The following is a 25,880-nucleotide window of genomic DNA, read 5'->3' as shown; positions in this document are numbered from 1 at the left end:
AAAAAATATTTAGCAGAACAAATTCAGTCCAGTACAGAGATGAAATATCACCATCAACTGACCTGACGGGGACGGCCTTGGGGACGGCGTTGAAGTTATTGTGCTGGTACTTTGGCCGGTTGTCCATGGTGCGTGTGAAGGTGTCGAGGCCACTGTCGTGGTCCGGCGGCTGTGGGGAGAGCTGAGGGGTCTGGGGCGGCTTCCCTCCGAGCTCCGCCTTCGTCCCCGTGTCGTTGGGCAGCAGGTTGTGGTTGAACTTGGGGCTGTCGAACTTGCGCTCGAAGGGCCGCGCCGAGCTGGTGTAAGGCTTGGGGACGTAGCGGTTGTAGCTGGCGGTGGGAGCACCGAGGGTCTTGGGAGGTACCGTGTCTGTGCCGTTCACAGGGGACTTCTCTGGGAGGCCCCTGGGGGCCAGGTAGCCCCCCGGTGCAGAATCGTCCCTGCTGGCCGGCCGCAGGGCCGCCGCCTCGGGTTTGGGGTTGGGCGAGCTCAAAGTGTCAGCCGTGGAGTTCACTGATTGATTTTTTATTTCATGCAAGAAAGAGAGAGATAGATAAACAATTTTTTTTCTTTTTACAGGCATAGATACTTTAGAAGTACTGTTACTTCTTTAAAGTTTTGTTTGTTAAACTTTACTTTAAGAACATAAAATATCTCTCTTTTCCTTCTACTTGCCATTCACTGTAACATTAGCTCCGTCCTGTCTCCAGAGTTCATAGGTCAAACTTTGGTAGGTTTTTTTTGGTAGGTGTGGCTAATTGCATTGCAAAAATGAATCCAGTTGTAAATATAATTAAAGAAAATTTTTTACATTATTTCCCCCACACATTTATTCATTGGGGTCGCAAACCCAAAAGTTGCTCTCAAACAAAAAATCCAGATCATATAACAAAAACTATTTCCGGGCAGATTTTTTTTCGTTTTGTCATGTCTTGGATCAGCTTACCCTCGCTGGGGCTGAGTTTGGGCAGAGTGTTGGGTGGGAGGGCCGGGGGTGGAGGCCCGTACTGAGACGAGGGGCTGATCTGGGCCAGCGCCTCGTACCTCTTCTCCACTGGACTCACCTTCTCCATGGACTCCACCCTGTGGCACACACAGTACACACCGTCACCACATGGCAACTAGGAACCGGTAGAACTAGAATCCCACGGGTGTTCTAGAAGGGCAGGTATGTGGCTGGCAGAAGCAGTGGAGCCAAACCTGTTGTAGGGATACGACAGTTGAGCGGCTTTGGGCAGATCGTGGAATCGATTGACGCCGGGGTTGGGTTGGGCCATGGCTTTGCTGTCAAAGCTACGGCGGTCAAAGTACGACAACTGCTTCCTGTAGTACTCCTCATCCTCGTCCGGGTCGTAGTGGTTGGAGCGCACTACATCTTCCAGTGGGGGTTTGGGGTGGGGCTTCTGTGGTTCCGGAGCCCTGAAGGGAGAGACACGTTAGGGGTTAGAAGAGCTAATTGAGAGATAAATGATGAGTTTGCTTTTTTGGGGTTCGTATCACGGCCGTGCAGTCCAGTGGTTCTCAAGGTGGAGTCCTTCAAGAGGTTCCAGGGGGGTCCCCAGTAATATTATTAATAGCTCAATTTCACCAGTATTCATGAACAATAAGTTAGCAGGATTAAAAGAATGTACCATAATGACTGTTTTGGTCATAGTTGTTCACTAGGTGGAGCCCAAACGATGATCGATACATTTACTGGACACCTTTACAGAAGAACAACTCATAATTATCCCCCCAACCCCACCCCCAATTGTGCTTAATCAGTCCGTACCTGTAGCTGGGCTTCTCCTGCTCTAGGTTGCTGAGGGAGTTGGCTTTCAGAACTGGGCCAGGAGCGATCACCGGTTTAGGAACATCTGCCGGCTGAAGACAATCGCAGTACAATTAGCCCTAACCAACAACTTCTAATAAAAAATAATAATAATGAATTTCAATTCATCATGGACCGTGAAGCCGTTTCACCTCAGTGTGATCAGCATTATATTGCTACCGTGTATATCAACGGTTTCAAAGATACGGATGGATTTGGCCCGCAGAGGCAGGACTTGGAGCAAAGAAAAATATATTTTCATTAAAATATTCACATTGAGTTATTAACTATGTTTGTGTCTAGTATATATACACAGCTGGATCAATTCCAGTTTAATTAAGCCTCAAAGATATTAAGTTAAAACGAGACATTAATCTTGTCCATGAAGTGAAACACTTTGTTAAAGGGGCAATGGACAACTTTTGCGCCGCTGTCGTAAAGACAACCGGATCGCTTTACAATCGCTCGGACCGCTCCGTGTAAAGGATCGACACCACTTCGGAAATAAGAGAAGAAAGAAGCACGTCACTGAAGAGGTCGATTGAAATTGTCGCAATTTAAGTCAAAATACATTTATTTTGGGTTGCACAAATATAGCCATATAGACGCTGCATTGACTGCCAAGCGATCTGAACGCAGATGGTGTCATTATTCTACAGCCATTACACCGTGAATCAACATAAACTTCATAATGACAAGTAAAAGCAAAAAAAATTGTCCATTGCGCCTCTAAAACGGCGACTTGAGAGCAGATTTTTTTTTTTCAATATGTTTATGACTAATTGCAACTTAATTTGCCTGAAAGAGCATCTGAGTGGGATGTATTTCTGATGCGCACAGATCCAGGTTTAACAGAAAGTATACCAGACCTCATGAAGCTACATTTTGATCAATCCAGCCTGCGACTGAAAATGAGTTTGATACCCCTGATGTCATTATACAAAAATGTACAAACTCTTGAGGTCAAAGCACATTTGTACTGGTTATGTAACGTTTGCCTCACATAAGCATGTTTTTCTGCGGTGGTGACAGAACGTACCCTCTGAACCGGTGCATCCCCCACCTCCTTGGCCCGGTCCACGGACACGGATCGCTTGTTCTCGAACATCTTGACTCTGTTCAGCACTGACTGGGGCTTCATGGCCGGGTCCTCCTCCAGATCTTCCCGGGGTGGTGGGGGCAGCGGCTTGGAGCCTCCGGCGACGCCCGGCTCGCCTGGAGACGGCAAAGCCTCTGGTTTGAGCAGAGGGACGCCGGGTTCCGAGTTCATAGTGGGCTCGTGGATCCCTGTCTTGTACACCCGGTTGGGGGGCCCGGGGTTGTAGGAGGGCCTCGGAGATGGATCCCCGTAGTACGGCTTTGGAGGGTCTGGTGATCGGGGCGAGTTGATGGGGAAGCCGTGGGATTCGGCTTCGTACGGAGAGCGAGTGTCAAAGCCTGCCGGCGGCGGCTCGTCGTAGCGCACAGGCCCCGGTTTATTGTGGCGCGGTCTGCTGTCGTAGCCGACCGGGGGGGCCTCATCGTAGCGTGGCTGCAGGGGGCTGTAGTCCTTCCCCGGCCCATCCTCGTATAGGGGCCGTAGGTTGTAGCCCATGGGCTGCTGGTTTCCCGGCGGATAGGCCGCGGGCGGGGGCGAGGTCTGCTGGTCGTAGGGGGGCCACTGGTCGTTGTAGTGAGGCACACGGTTGTCATAGTGCATGTGCGAGTCAAAGTTATGAGGCTTTGGTTCTGGGTAGTCGCCGCCGCCATCGTATCCGTAAGGCGGGTGGTCGTACTGGCGGTATGGCTGTTTGTCCTGGTACGGCGGCTGGTGGCTGTAACTCAGAGACGGCTTCAGGCCGTGGTTCACCCGCACAGCCTCCTCCACGCTGTACAGATCCTTCTGGTACATCTGGTGGTGGAGGACAGGAAACACATGCAATCCGTAAACTACTTGGAAAAACACCATTGAGAGCAGGGGTCTCAAACCACAATTTTACTTGTGTCTTCAGAATATAAAACTGAATTAAATAGACTATAACAACAAAAGACAGACAACCTGGATAATCTAGCAAGTAGCCCCTGGCTAGTTTGAGACCCCTGATTTAGAGATTGTCCTGATCTTCATATTAGACAGAAAGAATCCCTGCCCAAATCTCAGAACCATTGCATTATAAACACATCAAGTCAAGGTGCAAAAACAAGAGTAGAATCCTGCTCGTTAATAAAAAAAAACAAAACAATCTGAATGCCTGTTTGAACACGACGCCTTTCAAGAATGAGAGGAAGAAATTTGCTTATGACCAAATCAGGAGCATTGTTCGACGTTAGGATTTATGAACAGGCAACTACATTTCTGAAAGGCCTTGTTTCAAACATATGATGTGTAGCCTGTAGACAGCAAATATATTTACTTCCTATGGAAGAAGCCTGATCTGTTGAAACCTGAACAGGACAATACCACAAGAGAACACATAATGCAGCAATTATGCACATATTCTTTTTAGTTTTTTCTTTCCCCATAAGGAGAATTGCATGACGGAGATACAATGTGAAGAGAATACTGTCTGCAGGTTAGTTCTCATCATGCAACCAACATTCAGTTTGCAAATACTGCAATAACTGCAACTACAAACTACTGGCACTACAGCAGACGGTTCATCTACAAAAGTGGTTCTCAACATGGGGCCCGGGGACCCCCAGGGGTCCTTCAAGAGGTTCTAGGGGGTCCCCACAAAAATGATTAATAGATAAATTTCACAATTATTTCATTTACAAGACACTAGCACCATTAGAGAATATACAATAACTGCTTTGATCTTTGCTTGACTGGAGATATGAAAAAGGTTGAGAATCACTGATCTACAAGTACGATGCCACCGCAAACAGGACTTCATCTACAGGAGAAAGTTGAAGCTGAAAGGAACCCAAAACAGAAATCAAACATTAGGAGCCATGCAGAGGAGGTAAGAGGCAGCAGTTAGGGCTGGTAGTGGATGTCTTCATCCTGGTCACCCACACACCCCAGCCCCCCAGGTGTCCCAGTGAGGCACGCAGCGTGGGCGGGTCATGCAGAGAGCGTGTGGAAAGCGTGTGCGAGAAGACAGGCATGTTATAAACGGCAGGCTCAGGGCCCAGGCCCGGTCCGAGTGGTTGGTGAGGCAGCAGCGGGTACCTTTGGTTCGGGACCAGGCGGCCCAGACAGGTGGGATTCGTGTGGTGGGGGCTGATTTAGCTCAGGGGCGGGGCTGGGGCTGTTAAGTAAGTCAGCCTGAGGAGCTGCAGCGGGATGCTCCTCGAGATGCAAACTCTCTAGCTGCACTGGCTGCTCAGCAGCAGGGGGCGCTGCTACCGCCTTGGGGGGCGAGGTCAGGGCCAAAGCAGCTTCGTCTTGCTGTGAAGCATCGTTAAGAGACATTTATAACACAAGCTGCCAGGAGCAGACTACAGCTCCACTCCATTTCAGGGGTCCCACCCTTCAAGAAATCATTTTCCAGGACATTTTCCATGACCTGTCCATGTATACATATTATACACTCTGTCCACTCAAATCTTCTCACTTATTTCTGCTGATTAGACCTCTTCTCAAGAGAAACTGGGTGTTTACAGCAAAGGTCACGTTAGCTGGCAAATTTTGAATCCGACAAATGCAAAACCTGCCTGACGTTCTGAAAATACAAAAACTAAAAAGGTTAAAATATTATTATATATAAGTTATTTTGTGCTTGAGAATGAGTGAGTGAGAGTAATAATAATAATAATAATCTGCATTTTATGTAGCCTATTTTATTAGTTATTTTGTCAACAAATCGAAAAAAAGTAGCGGGATCTCAGGGAATTTGGTCAGATTGGGAAACTAAGTCCTGATTGATCCAAGACAATCCGCCTTGGAGCAGCGCGCACATCAAATGAGAACCTTTTTTTTGTCGTAAAATATATTCTGTCTACTGCAATCAGCCACAACATTAAAACCACTGACAGGTGAAGTGAATAACATTGATCATCTCCTTCCAATGGCTCCTGTCAAGGGATGGGATATATTAGGCAGCAAGTGAACAGTCAGTTCTGGGGAGCCCGTCTGGTCCGATCCCACAGAAGAACTACTGTAGCACAAACTGTTGAAAAAACTAATGCTGGTTATGATAGAAAGGTGTCAGAACACCGAGTGCATCATAGCTTGCTGCGTATGGGACCGGTCAGAGTGTCCATGATGACCCCTGTCCACCTCTGAAAGCGCCTACAATGGGCACGTGAGTGGCAGAACTGGACAATGGAGCAATGGAAGAAGGTGGCCTGGTCTGATGAATCACGTTTTCTTCGACATCATGTGGATGGGCGGGGTTAGGGTCCGATCCGATCGAGCATCTGTGGGATGTGCTGGAACAACAAGCCCCATCCATGATGGCCCCACCTCACAACTTCCAGGACTTAAAGGATTTGCTGCTAACGTCTTGGTGCCAGATACCACAGGACACCTTCAGAAGTCTTGTGGAGTCCATGCCTAGACGGGTCAGAGCTGTTTTTGGTGGCACGAGGAGGACTTATAGTGGTTATTAGTGCTGGTTTTAATGTTGTGGCTGAGTGGTGTATAGATTACATTATCTTTATTTTTGTTTTCAAAATATGAGATTGCGCTCTCACGTGTACCTATGCGAATATGTACATGTGATATACTACATATCATATGCATGGGCCTGACATGCAAGCATTGACAAAAGATATGGCCGGTATTTTCAGTAAAATGCAAAATATTTATATGATCTAAAGAGAAAGAAGAGTGCACCTGGGTGGTATTTTTATCATTTGACAAACTGTAATCCTTCTGGATACTTTGATACTTTAAAAGTCATAGCACAAGGCCTGGCATAAAGGCACTCTCCCCGACCCCCCGTGTCTGTTTTGTTGCACTTCCTGTTAGGGGGGGGACAATGCAATACTATACCTGCTCACTTCCAAATTTCTGAATCATAAAGCTGCAGCATAGCTTTGGCCAACTTCAACCTGAGAAGAAATCGAATCAGCCAGAACACCTGACAGAGGGTTCCTAGGGAAGCAGGTTGAAATCTTAAATAAACACAGTATTCTAAAAATATTTGTTCTAAAACGAATATTTAAAAGTAAAAGTATTTTTCTACATGTTTACTTAAACTTTTCCAGGACAAATCATGTTTACCAGGACATTTCGGGCAATTTTGCCACATTTCATGACTTTTCAATAACTGGAGAACAAAATTTCCGGTTTTCCAGGTCACACAGGAACCCTGTTCCTTAAAAGTTTCAACCGCAGCCAGAGAAGAGCATTGTGAACACATGGTTAGAACGGATTACTGGAACACTCTAGAAAGCACCATGACACAACAAAGGCAACAAAATAACTTTTTAAACATGGAGTAAAAGTCCTCTCCTTTCAGTCACGCAGCGCAGACTCTGCTGCCTCTGGACATTACCTGCTGCGGGGCAGCCATCTTGAACCCAGCGGGGTCTATGCGATTGGCCGGGTCTGGCTGGACGGGGTGCTGGTATCCTGGGTAACCAGGGGCGTCCTGAATGACGGGCGGGTCTTCCCGCACGGGCTCTGAGGAGCGGGTGATGGCGGGTTCGGTGGGCAGCCCCACCTCGTCGTTCAGCGTCTCATCCAGCTCCTGGTCAGTATAGGCTCCGCCCTCTGTGTCAGTGTCCTCATAGTCCGAGGTGTGACGGCTGTCCGTGCTGTACATGGAGTACTCACTGCCCGGAGCCGACAGATAGGACAGGCGGTCATCGTGGATGTCCAAGTCGTCCTCTGGAGCTCCGTCCGCCTGAAGGAAGAGGAAGGGCGATCCCAGCATCAGGGTTTATGTCAAACACTCTGGTGTTATTAAGTGTTTACTACTCATATAATTGTTTTATTATTGTCATCGTCTTATGAACGAATATTCTACTGGTGTGTATTCTGGCACCTTGCCCTCCGACACCCAGACCAGCTGATTCTGCTGCTGCTGGATGGTCTCCTTCAGCGCGCCGTACCAGCCGTCGTTCATGTTGTTCATGTTGATGGTGGCTAAGAAGAGCAGATAATCAAAATCAGTTACTGTGTTGATAACATCTGCATCATGAAGAATTCTGCCTTAACTGGTTACAAATGTGCATTACACTGTCACCATGCCAGTTCCCAATGAATTCTCCCCCTCGCCATCAATGAAACATCAGCAAGTTTTGAAAAAAGGCAACACACTTGTGGCCCAATGGGGTACAACCGTTACATCTTTTTCCACAATTAAATATATTTTTATTGTTCACATCCACTCTGCTTATAACTATGTGTCTATACAGTATTCATATAGATGATCTACTGCAGTTAGTATCTCTCTGGTGATCTCTGTGGGGCATAATTTATTTTAAGATGAGTACTATTTATAACAAAATCAGCTGTTGTACAACATTTTTTGGAGGACTAAGTGAGGTAAAATGTTCTCACTGGTGAACAGGTGATGGTTGTTCTTCCTCAGCTTGATGGCTCGCTCATACAGCTTCCTGGCGCTCTTCCTGGACTCGGGGCAGAGCCTGGTCCTCATGTTCTTCACACCCTGCTTGTTGTCCGGGTTGAGGAAGACGACGATGGGGTACCACTGGGCATAGTTCAGCCTGTCAACGGCGTTAGGGGTGATGTCCAGCACAGCGTGTTTGTCCTTTATCAAAGAGCAAGATGGATTGGGGGGGTAAGACCAGAGTGGTTTTGAAAACAAAAAACTAGTTTCCGTCTAAGTTACAAACATGCAGATAATGTGGCTGACGATTCACCGTACGTGATGAGAACAGGCACACTCACTCTGTCGATGATCTGCTTGATGGTGTGAAGACGAATGATTCCTGAACTACGCTGGTCTGTTCCTGCATCTCTAGGTTCACTCTCTGGTAAACATGACAAACAGGATTCATGACGTTAAAATAAAAAGCATTTGAACACGGAACACATTCGGACAATTGAAGTGCCTTTTTTAATACTCACACATAAACAAATACACACATACATATACATGTATATATTACACTAACATACTTGCAAGCTCAAAAAGATCTGGCTCTTCCCTGGCCAGTTTCTCTCGGGCCACGTCAGCGATGGGCCCAAATATCACGACAGGCCTCAGGAATCCAGCTGCACCAAAAAACCGAAACAAAAAAAACTGTGTAAAGTGGTAATCTGTAACCATATGTGATATTATGTAGCTGGAAAAAAACAGCTTTTCAATGCATTTGCTTTATGCAATTGCTCCTCTATATGCTGTTTCCATTATTGATGGCAAGGTCCATAAACTTCCTGTGGTCAGTAAACTGTTGATATAGATTAACATTCACAAAAAAGAACCCTCAGATAGAAAAATATCTCCACCATCATGCCACCATCATGAGTGGCCAAGGAGAAAAAATGAATCACTCGATGACTGTCAATGACCATCTAACAGCGAAGACAAGGGTAAATCCGGATGATAAAAAAACCCAACATTGCAGTTTGGTATGGAGTTCTAGGACTTTCTCGCCCATTTGTCTGGATCTGAGTGAAATTTATACTTTTGGTTTGGTCCTATTTGGTCCGATTCAGTTTCAGGCTGTGTTCTGAGATATGGGACCTGTCGCTTTAAAATATTACATTGTGGGGAATGTGGGAGCCCTGTTTGCGCAGGGCTTCACGTTATTTTCTTCCGATCGAGGACATTTTGAGCAGGAGTATCCATCCGTATGACGGAGTGATCGCTAATGAGAGCCGACACAAGTTAGAACGTGCCTGCCAAAGAGTACTTCCTCACATTGTCCCTGTGGAAGGACCAGTCATTGTGTTCACACCTGCTTAAAACGAGCACCAAGGGGGGTGAACACACCAGGGTTAAATTCAAACAGACTAAAGACTGCATATGTGAAGGCGACCTTAAGAGTAATCCAACCGACAGACCATCTCATGGACTCGCATTATAATATAATGACAGGATCTCAATGTACTTAAAGTACTCATAACTAGGTTATTTGTCTTTAAACTTTTCATTAATATTATTATTATTGTCCCAGAATAATCAGGGACATTTGTCACCTTCTCTTAGCACCACCCGCTCATACGCTGGGAATTTGGTCTGCACTGGCTGGGCGGAGAGGTCCTCTCTGCTCTTCCTCAGGTTTCTCTTGGAGCTGCGCAGGCCGCGGAACCTCCAAAAGTCCGCTCTGTCGCCCCCTGCTGTCTTGGGGAGGGTGTACTGCACGCTGGAGAGCTGCTCCGCTCTGTCGAGAAAGGACAGACACATTGCTAAGCAAGCGGCCTAACCAGACCAGGTAACCTCTACCCAGTTCTATTTCACGTAGGCTCTGCCCTCTAGCTTCGTCCTTATTGGCTTCCCCCGGACACATTGCGCCTTGCTGAAAAAGTCAAATGTACCCATCAGCCTATCAGCTGTGGCCTGCCGCTACAAAGGGGTTGTCCAGTTGGGCTTCACAATACTTCTCAAAATAAGTCTAGTTTAAACAGTTGCTATGAATCCTAATTTTAATTTAACAAATATTAGGCAATTATTTTCCCCATAATTTTTTTTTTTTCTTTGCATTTCATACTTTGGAAATTGCTGAAAAAACTGCTGTCACACAAAACAAAACACACTGGTGCGAGGCCAAACAGCTAGAGATGAAAGACATCAGCAGCATTCGAGTGTGAATGAGCATATACTGTACATATGATATGAGGTCTTTTCAGACCAAACAGTTTTTGAAACTCCCAGAGGGGAACTTGGGAGGACCCCTGAGAACTAAATACCCTCAAGGGTATTCCCCCCCACCCCGTTTGCATTTGCACCGCCGGTAGGAACGCTTAAATGATGCTGAAGTGACGCGGTTCGGGTTTCAATAGGGTTTCATCACAAGTTCCGTGTTGTATTTAGTCTATAAACTGTAACTTATTTCAGCTCATCAGTCCACCAAAATCTGTTACTGAACAAATTTGAGGCGCGAAATACGCAATGCTTTTGCTGAATCTTCACTCATATTAAATCTACAAGACGTAAATTTAAACTTTTGCTCCGGCTTTCATAAGTCAAGGACACGCATGGGGACACAGCACAGGGTTTTTTGTTCAATTCAATTGACATTGGAAAATAAAAAATATAAATTTTTATTCAATACATACATTGACAATAAAAACATTTTTTTTTTTTTGGGGTTTTATCTATATTGTTTATCTTTTTTTATTGCCACCAAGTGTACGTGGGCCCGTCACCGCCCAGAGCGATGCGATTCGGTTGGGGATCACTGAGAACAGTCTGCCCCGGTCGAGGGACGGTCACGTAGTCCCCTGAGTCCGTGGTGAGGCCGGGCAGAGGGGCGCCGTTTTTCTTTTAATGTAGGTTAATGTTTTGGAAATAAATTGTGTGTAAATGAAGACTTGTTTACTAAATGAAATGTCAAATTTTTGGGTTAGGTTGTTGGTTGTAGTTAACGTTTTACACAGGTTTTAAATAGGGTGGTTGCCGGCGCTGCATTGGCTCATGCGTTCGACCAATCATCGGGGACTTTCGTCACTCAAGGTCCCTCTTGTGCCGGTGAGTCCCTGCCCTGGAGTAGGAGCTAAAAAAGTCCCTCAAAAACAGCGTTCTAAGAACTACGGGCGTTCCTAGTTCCTGCAGTGCGCACACAAAAAAAGGGAGGGTTCCTCCAAGAGTTCTTAGAACTATGAAAAGGTTCCTGCGGTGCGAAAACGGCTTTTGTTGGGTGGCTGGTCCAGGGTTACATGTCGTTTAGACTATAATACAAATGTGGCCCTGTGCATCCCTGACCTATTCCCAATGTGGCCCCCGCGCTATCGGATCAAATGCATGCTGAACACCTGTGATCAGATCACCCAAGAAGCATTTTAATGCTTGCTTGAACGGGGCAGGGCAAATGGAAAAACTATGCGACAGTCTCTTGAGACGGGCTTAATGCTTCCTGACTATTCTCTACTCTATATTGTCATCTTGGAAAACTGAAGGGAAACCCAAAATCCCGGCATAACTGCGAAACGTGATGCACCAGGCGGTCGGCTCACCTGTTCTTATTGGGGATGATGCCCCTCTCCACCTCCTGGTGGTTCTTGCCGATGCGAATGGCCAGCCAGGAGCCCAGCTTGCCGTTGTAGAGTGTGTCCACCACACGGAACACCTCTCCCTTGTTGAAGCTCAGTCCGTACGGAGATTCCTTCTCATACTCAAAGTGAGTCCGGATGTAGAAGGAGTCGCCCACATCGGACTCCACTATTCGCCGGTACACTGAACGAGACGGGAGGGAAACAGTGGGATTTGCGCAGGGATAGCAGACCAAGAGACCGAGAGAGATGAAACCCTTTTGTTTCCGCCTGCACTTACCATCCTTCTTCTTCTGGGCCAGAATAGTGACCTCTTCTCCTTTGGGAAGGTCCAGGAGGAACAGCACTGCCTCTTCTCGGATTATGTTTGCAAAATCGACATTGTTTACCTGAAATTTAGCCAGAGAACACAGCATTACTATTTTTAGTATTTTTAGAGCTTATTGTGCGTAATCACCAGGTACATTTCACTTTATGACCATATGTATGTGACAAATAACCTCTTGAATCATTGCAGTTATGTATGGCAGACCAGGAAGGCCAAAAAAATATATATTTAAGAGATGGCCTGACAGCACCTTTTATTTTCCAATACCGATCCTGAAATCTTGAGTACACTTCAACTGAGACATTTTATTTGATTTGCTTCACTTGAGCTGGCCATGTAAAAGTACCAAGCTCACACTTCTTAATCGCTCTATGACAAAGCTGACAAAACTGCTGCTTTGTTTTAGTAAGTTAAAATACTGAAAAATCACTTATAAGTGCAAATTCCTACGAAGGTTATGTCTCAACAGTGATGTTGCAAAAGTGTTTCCATCATATGTCAGACTAGATTTGTTTGACGGTCGGATCATATATTCTATCCTCCAAAATCCAATCCAGTATCTTTTGCTGGTATTGGCCCAATAGGAATACTGGATAAAAAACACTTGTTCCTACCAAGGAGAAAAAGGTAATTATATCTAACAAGCTTCAGTGTCCAAAAAGTGTGAATGCCAACTCCAGGAAATGTTTACATTGCTTAGCAGAGCCTTGGTTTACAGCTCTGAAGAAGTGAGACATTGTGTATTATACTGGAGAAAGGACGACTTTCAAACAGGAAAATATATAGCTCTAAGGAAAATAGGACGAACACACTGACAGGGTCCCAACAAGCCTCTTTCCCAGAGGTCAGTGCTAGGAAACAGGGCCGGATGGAAAGGAATCTGAGGGTTTAACACAACGCATAAAACCAATAGGAAGCTTGAGGATGTCTTCCTCATAAAAAAACAGATACAGAGTTAAAATGTTTATATGTCTACAGATATTTGATCTTATCTCTTTTGTTGACGTGCATTTTTATGTCAACATCTGCTGCTTTAACACCTGAATATTCCCACCCAGCGATAAGCAGATTCATTATGTGTTGTCTCACACACACACACACACACACACACACACACACACACACACACACACACACACACACACACACACACACACACACACACACACACACACACACACACACACACACACACACACCTCAGTTAGTTAAGTGTAATTGAGTAGCACCATGTTCAGGATCTGTCTTTCTAACTCACACAACTCACCCTGAGAATTTGGTCGCCCTCCTCCAGGCCCTCCTTAGCAGCTGGACTGTCCTCCAATACTCCGGCCACGAAGATGCCCACATCGTTCCCTCCAGCCAAGCGAAGCCCCACGCTCTCTCCCTTTTTGAACTTCACCAGCTTCATGCTCGGCCTGAGGGCAGAGGATTGGATTACAGACACGTACAATGAGGACTGGGCGAGAAGCCCAAAATATCACATCACAGTATTTGTTTGGAGACAGAGCACCATATGACTGGATTTGATTACTTCTTATGTACAAAATATGCCTTTTGAGTTTTACGTAGAGTGAACAAAGCATAATTCTAACTCTGCAAAATAATATGTGTATTAAACAGTAACAAATAGAATTGTAGACGAGTAAGTCAAGAATATTTTGTAAAAAAAAAGTTAAAAAATAAAATAAAAAATAGATATTAATAAATATCATACTTTATTTAGCTGGCACTGTGGCGTTTCACACTTTAAACAGCAACTATGGAAGCATCACACATGCGTTTTTTCTTTTTCTTTAAATAATTTGCTTACTGATGCCATTTAAGACTAGAATGACAGAATGAAAGCTTGTAGAAGAAGTACTGCCAATACTTTCGAGGAATCTTTGTAGCTACATTAAGACACGGGTTTATAGAATTTCAGCTAAGCAAGTTCAAGGATGGGAATTTTTCAGGAATGTTATCTGGATATAAAGGCACCACTTAAAGGCATAAAAAGGCATAATGAACATATCGATGAAAGTGAAATCGGTCAAAATAAATTTGCACACACACACACACACACACACACACACACACACACACACACACACACACACACACACACACACACACACACACACACACACACACACACACACACACACACACACACACACACAGTATATAACAAACTATTGGCTTTATATATTAAGTGTTTTTTTTAATCAAGTAGGCTTGAATAGAGCTGTGACAATAACTACATTACTGCGATACAGCAGTTATGTGATGCCACCGCGGTATTGAGCTCGTTATAGTCATCATCGCAAATAATGTATATTGATTTTTTTGCTGGTGAAAGTTACAGGAGGATATGAAATATACACACAATAATCCTTGCTAAGTTATCATCATTGACTGCCTTCCATGCTATGTTCAAGGACTTCTGGAGAAACGTTTCAGTTGCTCCGCTCCCGCTCGTCACTTGAGCTTTGCGCGCGCGAGGCGAGGGGAGGGGAGGGGAGGGGAGGGGAGTGGGGCGGTCATTCAACTAGTGGTGTAACGGAAAGTAGTTCATCCGTGATCCGTACGGTTCGCCTCTCACGGTTGGCTCACATGAACATGAGCGTGAACCGCAGATCAATTCCAGAATTTAACCATCATATTGAAACACAGTTCTACTGCCGCTGTTACTGTTTAAAATCCTTGTTCCATAAATCTCGACGCAGAGTTGAAGTTAAAATAAGAGACAAGACAGACGCTGTGTTTTACACTGAAGCGCAATGATTGGTTTACGGTACACCGCGCTGCGTTGCTGCTACTTTACGACGTATCGCGAAGCAAACGTCGCCGCTTTGCGTCTGCTCGTCCGCCATGTTGGAGCGGTCAAGATCTGCGAGTAAACAACATACGAACAGACAATGTATGTATTGAGAGACGCAGACTTCTCTACAAAATCGACTGACTCGCTTGATTCTGACCTGATTTTCATGAAATTCAGTTTGTTAAAAACGTAAGAAATTGAATATGATACTGTAGATAAATTCAGTTACTGGGGCGGATCTAATCATATTTTCTCATTCACTAACATGTTATTACATTTCACTGCATATATGTATGAAAGTATGTATATGTATGTGACGAATAAACCTCTTGAATCTTGAATGTTGAAAGGAAGAAGGTATCATGCGTGCCTCATATTGCACTTTAATTTAACAACTGAGTAGTGAATATTTTCTATATTTTAAGGTTTTATTTAAACAATGTTGTTTTCATTTAAGGCCATGGTCAAAAGTTCCTTGCTTTAAGTGTTAAACAGAATAAATGGAAAGCAAAGTTATATTTTTCTTCCCTTGTTTTGTTTTTTTTGCTCATCCCAAAAATGATGCGATCCGTGACTCAAAACCATCACAGCCCTAGGCTTGAGGGGGACATCAAACATTAATCACAATCTCTCAAAAAGACTTAAGAGGAGATGGAGTTCTAACGGTGCAATAATGATGGTGTGTGGGCAAAGAAATAGAGTTCAATTTACATTAATTTTTTCAGGCAAGCAACATTTAACTGATGGGAAGTAAAAAAATAATTCCTTTGCTTCTAAATATCCTGGCGTCAACTCCTGCAAGTTGACCAGGATAGGAGGAGGAGCAGGATCAGAGGATTTCAAAACTAAACTATACTGTGCAATCCTATATAACGTTTAAATGCATCATGCCAGATAAATAGGACGCTGGTGAAAGAACAGTCAGAGACGGAAGAAAAGGGAGCTCACCGCAGAATGCTGTCATCGTGGGCGACACTCGGCACGGGTGCGTCAGAGGGACTGACGGGCAGATCCACATCTGGTTGTCCAGGCTGAGCGTACACCGGTTTGGGCTCTGAACAAGACAAGTTTCAGCAAAGAATACCCAAATTAGAAGGGCTGTCCCCACCTAAAGATTTTCCCAGTCGACTATTAGTCTTCAGTTCAAGCCATTAGTCGAGTAATCGTCACACCTTTATGATATAATTTTAATTATTTATATATATATATGTGTGTGTTTTTGTGGCATCAGAAAACGGTTTGAATTCCAGCGCTGAGAAAGAATGCTATATCTAACATTGTTAACACTGTGCTACATTACAGATAAATACAAAACCTAATAACCAGCCTTTAAAATATTAAGTATTTACTAAATATTAATAATAAATATTTACAAGAATTTACAATTCACAAAGCGAGCAGCCTGTTAATTACACCGGTTAAAGATTACATCGGTGAAACTTATTACGCCCTATTAGTATTTTATTAATGTATACATTTAAATTACATATTGACATAATGTCAGCATCCCCTTTGTTGGGCGTATTTCCCGGGGCTGCGGACTCTGTTACTCGCTACGCCTTCCCTGTCTCTGGATGGCCTCCGGCTGTACAGCGCCCTTCTGCCTGGACATGGCTTTCTCGCTGCGCCTTCCCTGTCTCAGGCCCCCAGGGGCTCGGGCGCACCGGCTGGCCTCCGCTCGGTCCGTCAAATGGCTCTTATAATATACGCAATATTTCTCTGACTTTTAGACTTTTCTAGGTTTAGACTTCCATTTAAATGTCAGGGTAATTAGTCGTGAGGAAAATCCCTATTCTGAATGTGTCGGAACAACCAGCAAGGTGACTGAACATTTTGTTAATTTATCAGTAACACCAACACAATAACTTATAATCAGCATTTAACATATCAATTCAATTTATAAGTGCTGCACAGCATTCATGCACGAAGCGAGCCGCCTGTTAATTGGCGGCAAAAGCCGCTTAGCAAAAGCTGTGATTATTCGCCTGAATGTGTCGGAACAACCAGCAAGGAGACTAAACATTTTTTATTAAAATTTTTTCAAATTAAAATCCCTCTAGCGTTTCATGCATGGCTCCAGCCATATACTGTAGGTTATAAGGTTAATTTTGACGGGGCGCAGCTCCTGAATATTTTTATTTTCCTGAGACCAACCGACCTAAGACTCTTCTCGACAGCCCTAAAAATAATAAGCATGTACCACTTGCATACAGGAAAGACTGAAGGGCTGCCACGGGCCTCATTGCCTCATATACATTTCACGAAACACAGAACACACGTCGACGCCAACATTCAAGCTCCCAAATAAAACCAAGCAAGTGGGATGAAAAGCCGACCGTTCACAGGCACACGGTGTCCCGAGCGGAGAGGTCAGATGGAGCTGCAGCAGGATGCCGCAGGCCGCAGAGGAACGTCAGAATCCATCAACTCACACAGTTTTATTTTCACTTAGCTCTGGGCAAACATACTCGCACTCAGTGGGACTCCGGAATTACATTTTTATTTGTGTAGTTGTGCCTTTTCGTGGCCTTACAATTTCACATCAAGTCTTTTCTTTTGGATAGGTTTTGGATTGGAGATAAATAAAAGTTTATTGAGTTTAACTATGTTTTTTTTCCCTTATCGGATTGGATGAAAGTTAATGCGTGGGAGCATTTTGTCGGGCAAAAGATAAAAATATAGATAATAAATTGAAGGGGTCAGTCTCACCACACACACAATATATATATGTATTTATAAAAATAAATAAACCATTTTAGTTCCAGTCTGTATAATCATTTGAGTATTTTTGTCGGCTGGTAATTGCCAGCTAAGGCAACATCTGAAAAGCGAGTCTAACCATAATAGTGTGTCACACAACTGAAACTGGTCTGTGCGGGTTGAACTGGTTGAACTGGCAATGAGCGTTGGCTCTGACCTGGGAGCGGTGGAAGCTGTTTGTCTTCCCTGCTCACAGAAGACTCCATGGGCTTCGGTAAGGGAAGCTCCTCTGTGAGCTTTGCCGGCGTCGAGGCCGTCTTCGAGATCCTCTCATCATCCCGACTTCTGTGACTGCCGGGGGGAAAAAAATAAAAAAATAAAAATATATATTTTTATAGCTGTTTAATATGCGGAAACACATGATCATCTGTGATCCACAACACTGCCGGCGCTATTCAGGGACAGCGCCATATGTGGCTCGATATGTGACCTTGACTGCACAAACTTGTCAGACCTCGTCGGACTACGGTGTGACCGTGCACAAGAAAAAAAAAAAAAAAAAAAAAAAGGGGGAACAGGTGAAGAATACGACAGCTTGGGTCTAGGGGCGTGCTGTTGTCTTGAAGGTCACTGCCTCTTGTCGCTTTTGTAGTCTATTTTTAGAGCAGCTTATCTAAGGTGACTAGAGAGAATTGTGTCCCCCGGGTGAATTTCGCCACGTGCCTCTGGAGAGGCACCAGGAAAGGTGCGACTTCAAAAGGCTGGTTGAAAACGATGTGATCTGGCTTTTTGACACACGGTGACCCAGCACTACTGGCCTTTATGACGAATAAAAATGATCGTGTTTTTTCAGAATCATCGCGTTCTGAGAAGGAAAAAAAAAAAAAAGTTTCTCTGTGTGGATCTGAAATCTAGACAATGGTAAAAGTATGCAGGTTTTCCAAGTGCGTACAGCTTCAATCTCCTCAGCTACAAGGGTAGTCATTGGAGAAACACCCAAATGACACCACTCTTTATAAATATGAGGCCAAATACAATGATCAAACCAGCACAAAGACACACACACACACACTACTTTTTATATATGTGGTGTTAAGGTGTGATCTTTAGCCAGGGTAATGTCTGGCTAGATAATGAATAATCCAGTTGACCGCCCCCGGTGTTGATAGGTTTCTCGTCGTCTGCGTAGCTTCTCTAATCAGTATGTAAACTAGCCTGTCCATTGTGAACGCAAACAAACATGGCAGCTGCCGGGCCTGAGACATTAACAGCAGAGCGAGAAGGCACTGAACCCCACGACGGAAAGTCGTTTACTTGGGATGAGATAAGTAAACAAATAAGCGATGAGAGGAGAGACCGTCATGCCTTGGTTTTGATGGTCAAGATCAACCAGAACTAGTCGTAACTGCCACTTAAGGCAGCGCCTTGGATCAGCGCCAGCTACGCCGGTATTCCCTCTGCGCTGTCTACGGCGGTGCTGAGCTATTCATAGCACTGCCGCACTGGCTGCAGACGCCACCAGAAGCCTGCTGGCAGGGCCGGCCTCTTTTACTATAATCACATATATTACTGTTTTACCCAAATTTTGTCACGCTACTCATCCCAGTTTTTCGAGCGACACGTGCAAAAAAATACACAATTAAGAAATAAAAAAAAAAAGACCGCCTCGATCTCAACTGAGGTGCTATAATTCACATCCTGTCAAGTCCACCCCAATGTTCCACGATATTTCCCGTCATGAGCTCTCAATCTTTGTATTTTTAATGGTAATGTTTGTGTTGGTAAATGCAGAAATGCCCCGAGGAAATTACATCACGGAAATATGTACGGGCCCAAAGCAAGCAGGCCCATCACAGCACCAATGGTGCTGCCTCGCCCGACACTTAGTTAATTTTTGGAGAGGCGCATGTTAGCTCTGGTGGTGGTCTCTACATGCTCCGCAAGGACTGAAAGTAGCTCCAGCGGTGTTTTGACATGCAGCCATAAAATGGTCTAAAGTGTCAATGAACCGACACTCTGTCTGAATATACCATCAAATGACTATAGTGCCTCTATAAAGAATTTAAGATTTCTAGCGTTCAACATTTCAGTCACAATCGATCACAGTCAATTTGGCCTCAGCTAGTCATCTATCAAAACAGGTAGAGAGCGGCCAGACACAGAGAAAGGCCCACGAATAGAAGAGTCAGTGCATTTCCTAAGCCTCACAGAAAGAGGTGACGGGTGACACTGATAGCTGGCGACAGCCCATTGTTCGGGGGATGCTGTCGCCGTGCCAAACGTGCGGTTTTGCACGCCCAAAATGTTCCACGGACACAGCGATCGTCTGACATGTTGTGTTCGACAACGACCCCGATGATCCCAGTCAAATACAAAGAGCTCACTTAATAATTCATGGCTCAAACCATTACTAAAGCATTATTTCACCATGTTATCCAAAACACTGATTTCCCTGTCATGAACCATCAGTGTCTAACCAAATATGTCGAGAAATCAGTAGAATAAAACAAAATGTCTTGATTTTTGCAGGAACCATAGCCAACCTCCTCATGTCCTCCTAACTGACTGCTAGCGAGAGTTCAAGCTCAGATTTGACATGAAACTTGCATTTGTATGCATAATAAAAAGAGGGATGTCTACCCATCTACCCATCTATTTGAGTCTATTTTTTACTAATAACTAATTCCCAATTCTTCAAATGAACAAACTTACGGTATTCTCCAACTGCCAGGTGTAAGGAGGGAACAGAAGGGGGCGATGTTAAATGTCCGACAAAACATCGAAAAAACACACTGGTTCTGTTATCCACCTTTGTTTAAATTAAATCAAAAGAAAACACCTTCGATCAAAGGCGAGTCAACCCAAGTGATCAGCATCAGACTCTTTTAAATTGATCCAGTATTGCGAGAATATCTTCAGTACCTGTTCTTTTAATACTTTAAGCACATTCAAGAGCAAGTACTTATTTAATTTTATCTTAGTAGAAAAGTCAGCGTGGTACTTTCCCATTTACTAGTCACTTTGCGTGGCATTTGCACTTTTGAAATAATAATGAAAACACATTTATTTCAGCAAAAGGTCTGAGTGCTTCTGCCACCACTGGTTCAAAGGTATGTTTTACCTTGAAATGTTTTCCTGGGTTTAACCTTTAAATGTGCATGTTTTTATTGCTTCAGTGTGAAAGTGGCTTCAGTCGGGGCCTAAACTGTGAGCGTGATCTCGGTGGTGGTGGTGGTGGCGGTAGGGGGGGGGGGATCCTTACCTGCCGTTGCTGATCTGCGGTGGAGAGTGTCGGGATTGGTCGGACGGTTCCGACCGTCTGTCCGGGGAGCGCGAGCGACTGCTGCGATGTCTGTCGTGCGAGCGGTTGGAATGATCGGACGCCAGAGAATGGATGTCTGAAATGTCTGAGCAGACAGGAATGGCCCCGTCAGTGAACAGTGTTGGATAGAACCCTGCTCCAGCAGAGCAAAAAAATAATACTAATAAAAAATAAATAAAAAAGGATTAAATAAATAAATAAAAACTGCCTCTCACCGTCTCTGTCGGAGGCGTTGGCTGAAGGAATGCTGTCGTCGAGGTCGGGGATGTTCAGAAGCGTTGCCCTGTCGTCCCGCTGGACCACCATTTTTAGCTTACCCTTTGACCTCTCTATGAGCTTTTTGGCGTCGATCAAGGAGAGGTTCTCAGTCACTGTGCCATTTATCTGGAGCAATCAGAAAGGATGGCGGTGAGATAATTGCTTACTATGTGATCTAATCTCAACCTTTTTTTAACACTTTGAAAACCACAATAAATAAACTTTTATTTTTATTTATTTATTTATTTATTTTAACTCTCCACCGTATTTTAGCCTAACCTTTAGATTATAAACTACATCTTACAAATGACATATAAACACTAAAGTGAAATGACTAGGAACTAAATGTCTGCAGTTTATTACACCCATAAGTGTAATGTGAACAACCTCACAGGCTTGTAATGAGTTCTTTATTAATCTATGCAGAAGAGGTGTGAATGTAAACACGCTTGGAACATTATGAACATTTTAATTAAAATCATAATGGATATAAATTAACTGAACCAAGCTTCAACCTTTAGACAATGTTCTGACACCATGGTAGAACAAATAAGCAATGATTTGTGAGAGGATAACTTAAAGGAACCATAATAATATACGCTGATACAAAGCTTATAAATTACAGTTTGAGACACTTAGGCCAATATTAAGAAGTGAAAAGGATGCGATTGCACAGTACAGACAACATACAAGGGTGGCTTCATTTGGCTCACTGAACGTATGGGTTATTATTGCATACGTTTGACTTGTTTAATTTCCATGTAAATATTGTATGCATGTCTAGGTATGCATGTACACTTTTATTATACCAATATAACTCACACACACACACACACACACACACACACACACACACACACACACACACACACACACACACACACACACACACACACACACACACACACACACACACACACACACACACACACACACGTGAAGTGAATCACATTGCTCATCTCATTCCAATGGCGGGTGGGATATATTAGGCAGAAAGTGAACAGTCAGTTCTTGAAGTTGATGTGTTGGAAACAGGAAAAATGGGCAAGCGTAAGGATCTGAGCCACTTTGACAAGGACCAAATTGTGATGGCTAGACGACTGGGTCAGAGCATCTCCAAAACGCTAGGTCTTGTGGTTAGTACCTACCAAAAGTGGTCCAAGGAAGGACAACCAGTGAACAGTGACAGGGTCATGGGCGCTCAGGGCTCAGTGATGCACGTGGGGAGCAAAGTCTAGCCCGTCTGGTCCGATCTCACAGAAGAGCTACCATAGCACTAATTGGTGAAAAAGTTAATGCTGCTATGATAGAAAGGTGTCAGAACACACAGTGCATCGTAGGCTGCTGCGTATGGGACCGGTCAGAGTGTCCATGATGATCCCCTGTCCACCGCCAAAAGCACCTACAACGGGCACGCGAACATCAGAACTGGACGATGGAGCAATGGAAGAAGGTGGCCTGGTCTGAGGAATCATGTTTTCTTCTACATCATGTGGATGGGCGGGGTTAGTGTCTGATCCAATCGAGCATCTGTGGGATGCGCTGGAACGACAAGCCCGATCCATGACGGCCCCACCTCACAACTTCCAGGACTTAAAGGATTTGCTGCTAACGTCTTGGTGCCAGATACCACAGGACACCTTGAGAGGTCTTGTGGAGTCCATGCCTCGACGGGTCAGAGCTGTTTTGGCGGCACAAGGGGGAGCTACACAATATAAGTGGTTTTGGTGGTGGTTTTAATGTTGTGGCTGGTGTGTGTCTGTGTGTGTCTATATCTATCTATCTATCTATCTATCTATCTATCTATCTATCTATATCTCAGCAATGTCAGCAGTTCTAGTTATAACAAATGAATAAAGGAAAAAAAAATGTTAGACTAATGAACAATGGAGACTAATGAAGAATAATAAAAATAAATGTATAACTGAACCTCCTCAATGGCTTTAAATTGTCCTTGCTGCATGGAATTAAAAATCACATCGCTTCAAATTTCTTTTCATGTACACATTCCTTCCCCTCTCAGCTCATTCCCTTCCTCCCTCCCTCCCTCCTTCTCACCTTCAGCACCACATCCCCCTCCTGGATGTTGCCATCTCGGGCCGCCAGGCTCTCGGGGGAGATGTCCTTCACAAAGATGTGGCTGGCCAGACGCAGGCCATATTCTGCTTACAAAGTGAATGACAGCAAAACAGACCATGTTAGCACAGAGTTCATGTGACCATGGCGCCAAGCGGTCAGTTGGGGCTCTAACGAGGATTAATCCCTTTCAGAGAACGGACTTAAAAACTTTAATTGCTTTGGATTTACTTGACTCTTTACTTGATTTACTTGGCTGATGGCTTCAATTTGAGGTTGTTGTTTTTTTTTTACTCTATATGACTTGTGTACAAGTGGAATCAGAGAAATTACATTTGCTGTCTTTTTAAACAAAGATAAAAAATAAAAAAGTAAAGCAAAATTATATTGGAGGGCATATATGTGAAATAACAAGCAGTTAAGAGTGCTGTTTAATCCTTATTTTTCTTTTATAGGTATAAAAATAAGGAACTATTTGAAAAGGAACCCAGCCAAACTTTCCGAGGTTGTGAGGCTCACCTTCATTCTTGCGGGACTTAACCAGGGTGACCTTAGCGGGCCGTGGGGGGAGGTTGTGGGAGCGGCGCTCCGAGTGGGGGGAGAGGCTCCTCTCCCGCGAACCGCTGCGCTCCCGCTCCCGGTCCCGCCTCCCGCTGCTGCGCCCGCTGCGCCGGCCCGAGGCCCCGCCCACGCCGCTGTAGGCGCCGCTGCGGGCGCTGCGCGTCTCGTAGATCTCCTCGTCGTAGCTGTCCTCCTCCTCGTCGTGCTCCGACATCGTCTCCCTCTCGCCCAAGCGGCCCATGGGGACGTGCACCTTCCGCTTCCGCCTGATCGTCTGTCGGGGGGAGAGAAGAAGAAGAAGAAGAAACAGTCTTTAATTGTCACACGACACTCCACAACACATGCTTGCACACACACACACACATGCACATGCTTGATGGTGGCCGGTGAAATGGCTCCTCTGCTTTTGACCCATCCTGGCTTGTCCTTCCTCCGGGGGCACAGCCAGGAGCAGTGGGCAGCATACGTGGACGCGCCCGGGGACCAGGTGATAAGTGTCCATCGCTGGTCAGACGATGATGGGTGCATGTTTTTGGTGGGGGTCCTTACTGACGTGAGGTGGAGGAAACCCCATGTGAACACGGGGAGAACATGCAAACTCCACACAGAAAGGCTCCTGTTTTGGAAGATAACCCGACGGAGCACGGTGCCAACAGCGCCCCAGGCGGGAATCGAACCAGGGACCTTCTTGCTGTGAGGCAGCAGTGCAATGCACTGCGCCACCATGCCACGGTTAGACGGACAGGACATCATTTCGGGTTTGGGTGACGCGTTGAACATTCTCTTAGCTACCCCATCAGTTAAATTATTTTTCATTGCAGTTATAATTATATATTTTTCGCACTGCAATTATTACTACTACATATTTATTCTACTAGCATTAGTATTATTATTCCTATTTCTGTTAGTATTATCATAATGCCGTTATTTTTCACTACTATACTGTTGCTTAACTTTAGTCCCCCCCCCCCCCTCCTGTTTTTTGTGTGTGTTTTCCTCACGCGTCAACAAGAGTACCTGCTGAGGCGTTCTGGGGAAAGTCTCTGCATTATAGGTGTTAATGAAACTCACAATTTTAGCATTCTTTCCACTCTTGCGAAGCTGCTGGACGGCGTAAGCATGCTCTACGTTGTCCATGGAGACGGCGTTGACCATCACCACTCTGTCATTTTCCCTGGAGAGCAGAAACACGGATCTCAGACAAGTTCAGAGGCACTTTGGAGCAGCAACAGTAATTAAATGGTGATCCATCCTCGCGACCCGTCTAGGCTGTTACGAATAAGTGGAGCGGAATCTCACTGCAGCAGGCCTTCTGCAGGGCCTCCTTTCAGGACATCTGAGATCACAATGGAGGTCTCGCCACTCTGAAAATGAGGGTTATCCCGACCTCCTGAGATGGCTATCCCAAAGCCAAACCCTGGTGCCTGCAAAGAGAAACACAAATTCAGGCTAATTTTATCCAATTGCCACCCGTTTAAGCAGGACCCATTTGATGGGGTGGCAGTTTTTGCACTGTTTATCTCAGGTTATATATCCTATTTATTCATATTTATACTGTGCAACTATCCTGTGCAATTCCTGCTTGTATCCTGTGCAATCAAACCCTTCAGCAATTATCCAATTTATAGTGAAATATTTTATATTTTTAGTATAATCCTACACACCATGCGTGTATTACAATCGTGTGTGCAATTACCCCGTAAAATCATACATCAAATCACGGTCATGGTGGATATTGTGTACATAGTTTTTATTACAATTTTTTCCCCAGTATGGGATTCATAAAGTTTGTTATGTTTTTCATTTTGTGTCAAATGATGAAATGGCCAAAACGGCATTTAATACAAACTAGTGCATGCCTGTTCAAAATGAAGGACTTTCTCAGACATTTTAATAGCAGTTTTACAAAATGTCAACAATTCAGTCCTGTGTTCCACAATGGAAGATAAAACCGCTGGTTAAAGTTAT

The 25,880-nt window shown here is 44.6% G+C and overlaps 1 protein-coding gene across 9 annotated transcripts in view; it reads right to left on the bottom strand.

Moving 5' to 3' along the window:
- The window catches only part of tjp1b (tight junction protein 1b), a gene marked incomplete at its 3' end in the record, with an annotated part of 50,579 nt that overhangs the window by 2,790 nt on the left and 21,909 nt on the right, over positions 1–25,880 (bottom strand). For 3 of the 9 annotated variants that reach the window (XM_080002519.1, XM_080002524.1, XM_080002521.1), the window contains exons 3-25: positions 25,212–25,336; positions 24,984–25,086; positions 23,871–24,186; positions 23,334–23,440; positions 21,233–21,401; positions 20,958–21,150; positions 17,913–18,046; positions 15,944–16,049; positions 13,460–13,610; positions 12,145–12,253; positions 11,829–12,048; positions 9,852–10,036; positions 8,829–8,924; positions 8,598–8,680; positions 8,247–8,457; positions 7,729–7,829; positions 7,237–7,587; positions 4,965–5,183; positions 2,850–3,701; positions 1,772–1,863; positions 1,201–1,419; positions 947–1,083; positions 63–513 (exon numbers count right to left, since the gene is read on the bottom strand). In XM_080002519.1, coding sequence (XP_079858645.1) covers positions 63–513; positions 947–1,083; positions 1,201–1,419; positions 1,772–1,863; positions 2,850–3,701; positions 4,965–5,183; positions 7,237–7,587; positions 7,729–7,829; positions 8,247–8,457; positions 8,598–8,680; positions 8,829–8,924; positions 9,852–10,036; positions 11,829–12,048; positions 12,145–12,253; positions 13,460–13,610; positions 15,944–16,049; positions 17,913–18,046; positions 20,958–21,150; positions 21,233–21,401; positions 23,334–23,440; positions 23,871–24,186; positions 24,984–25,086; positions 25,212–25,336 — 4,730 coding nt within the window. The remainder of the gene's footprint in view (positions 1–62; positions 514–946; positions 1,084–1,200; positions 1,420–1,771; positions 1,864–2,849; positions 3,702–4,964; positions 5,184–7,236; positions 7,588–7,728; positions 7,830–8,246; positions 8,458–8,597; positions 8,681–8,828; positions 8,925–9,851; positions 10,037–11,828; positions 12,049–12,144; positions 12,254–13,459; positions 13,611–15,943; positions 16,050–17,912; positions 18,047–20,957; positions 21,151–21,232; positions 21,402–23,333; positions 23,441–23,870; positions 24,187–24,983; positions 25,087–25,211; positions 25,337–25,880) is intronic. The other 6 variants (XM_080002527.1, XM_080002525.1, XM_080002522.1 and 3 more) reach the window with 3 other exon arrangements.

Source organism: Zeus faber (assembly GCF_960531495.2).
Source record: "Zeus faber genome assembly, chromosome: 6".
Classification (NCBI taxonomy): Eukaryota; Metazoa; Chordata; class Actinopteri; order Zeiformes; family Zeidae; genus Zeus; species Zeus faber.
The sequence above is the reverse complement of the archived record's forward strand: the minus strand, read 5'-3'. Positions and strand labels throughout refer to the sequence as shown.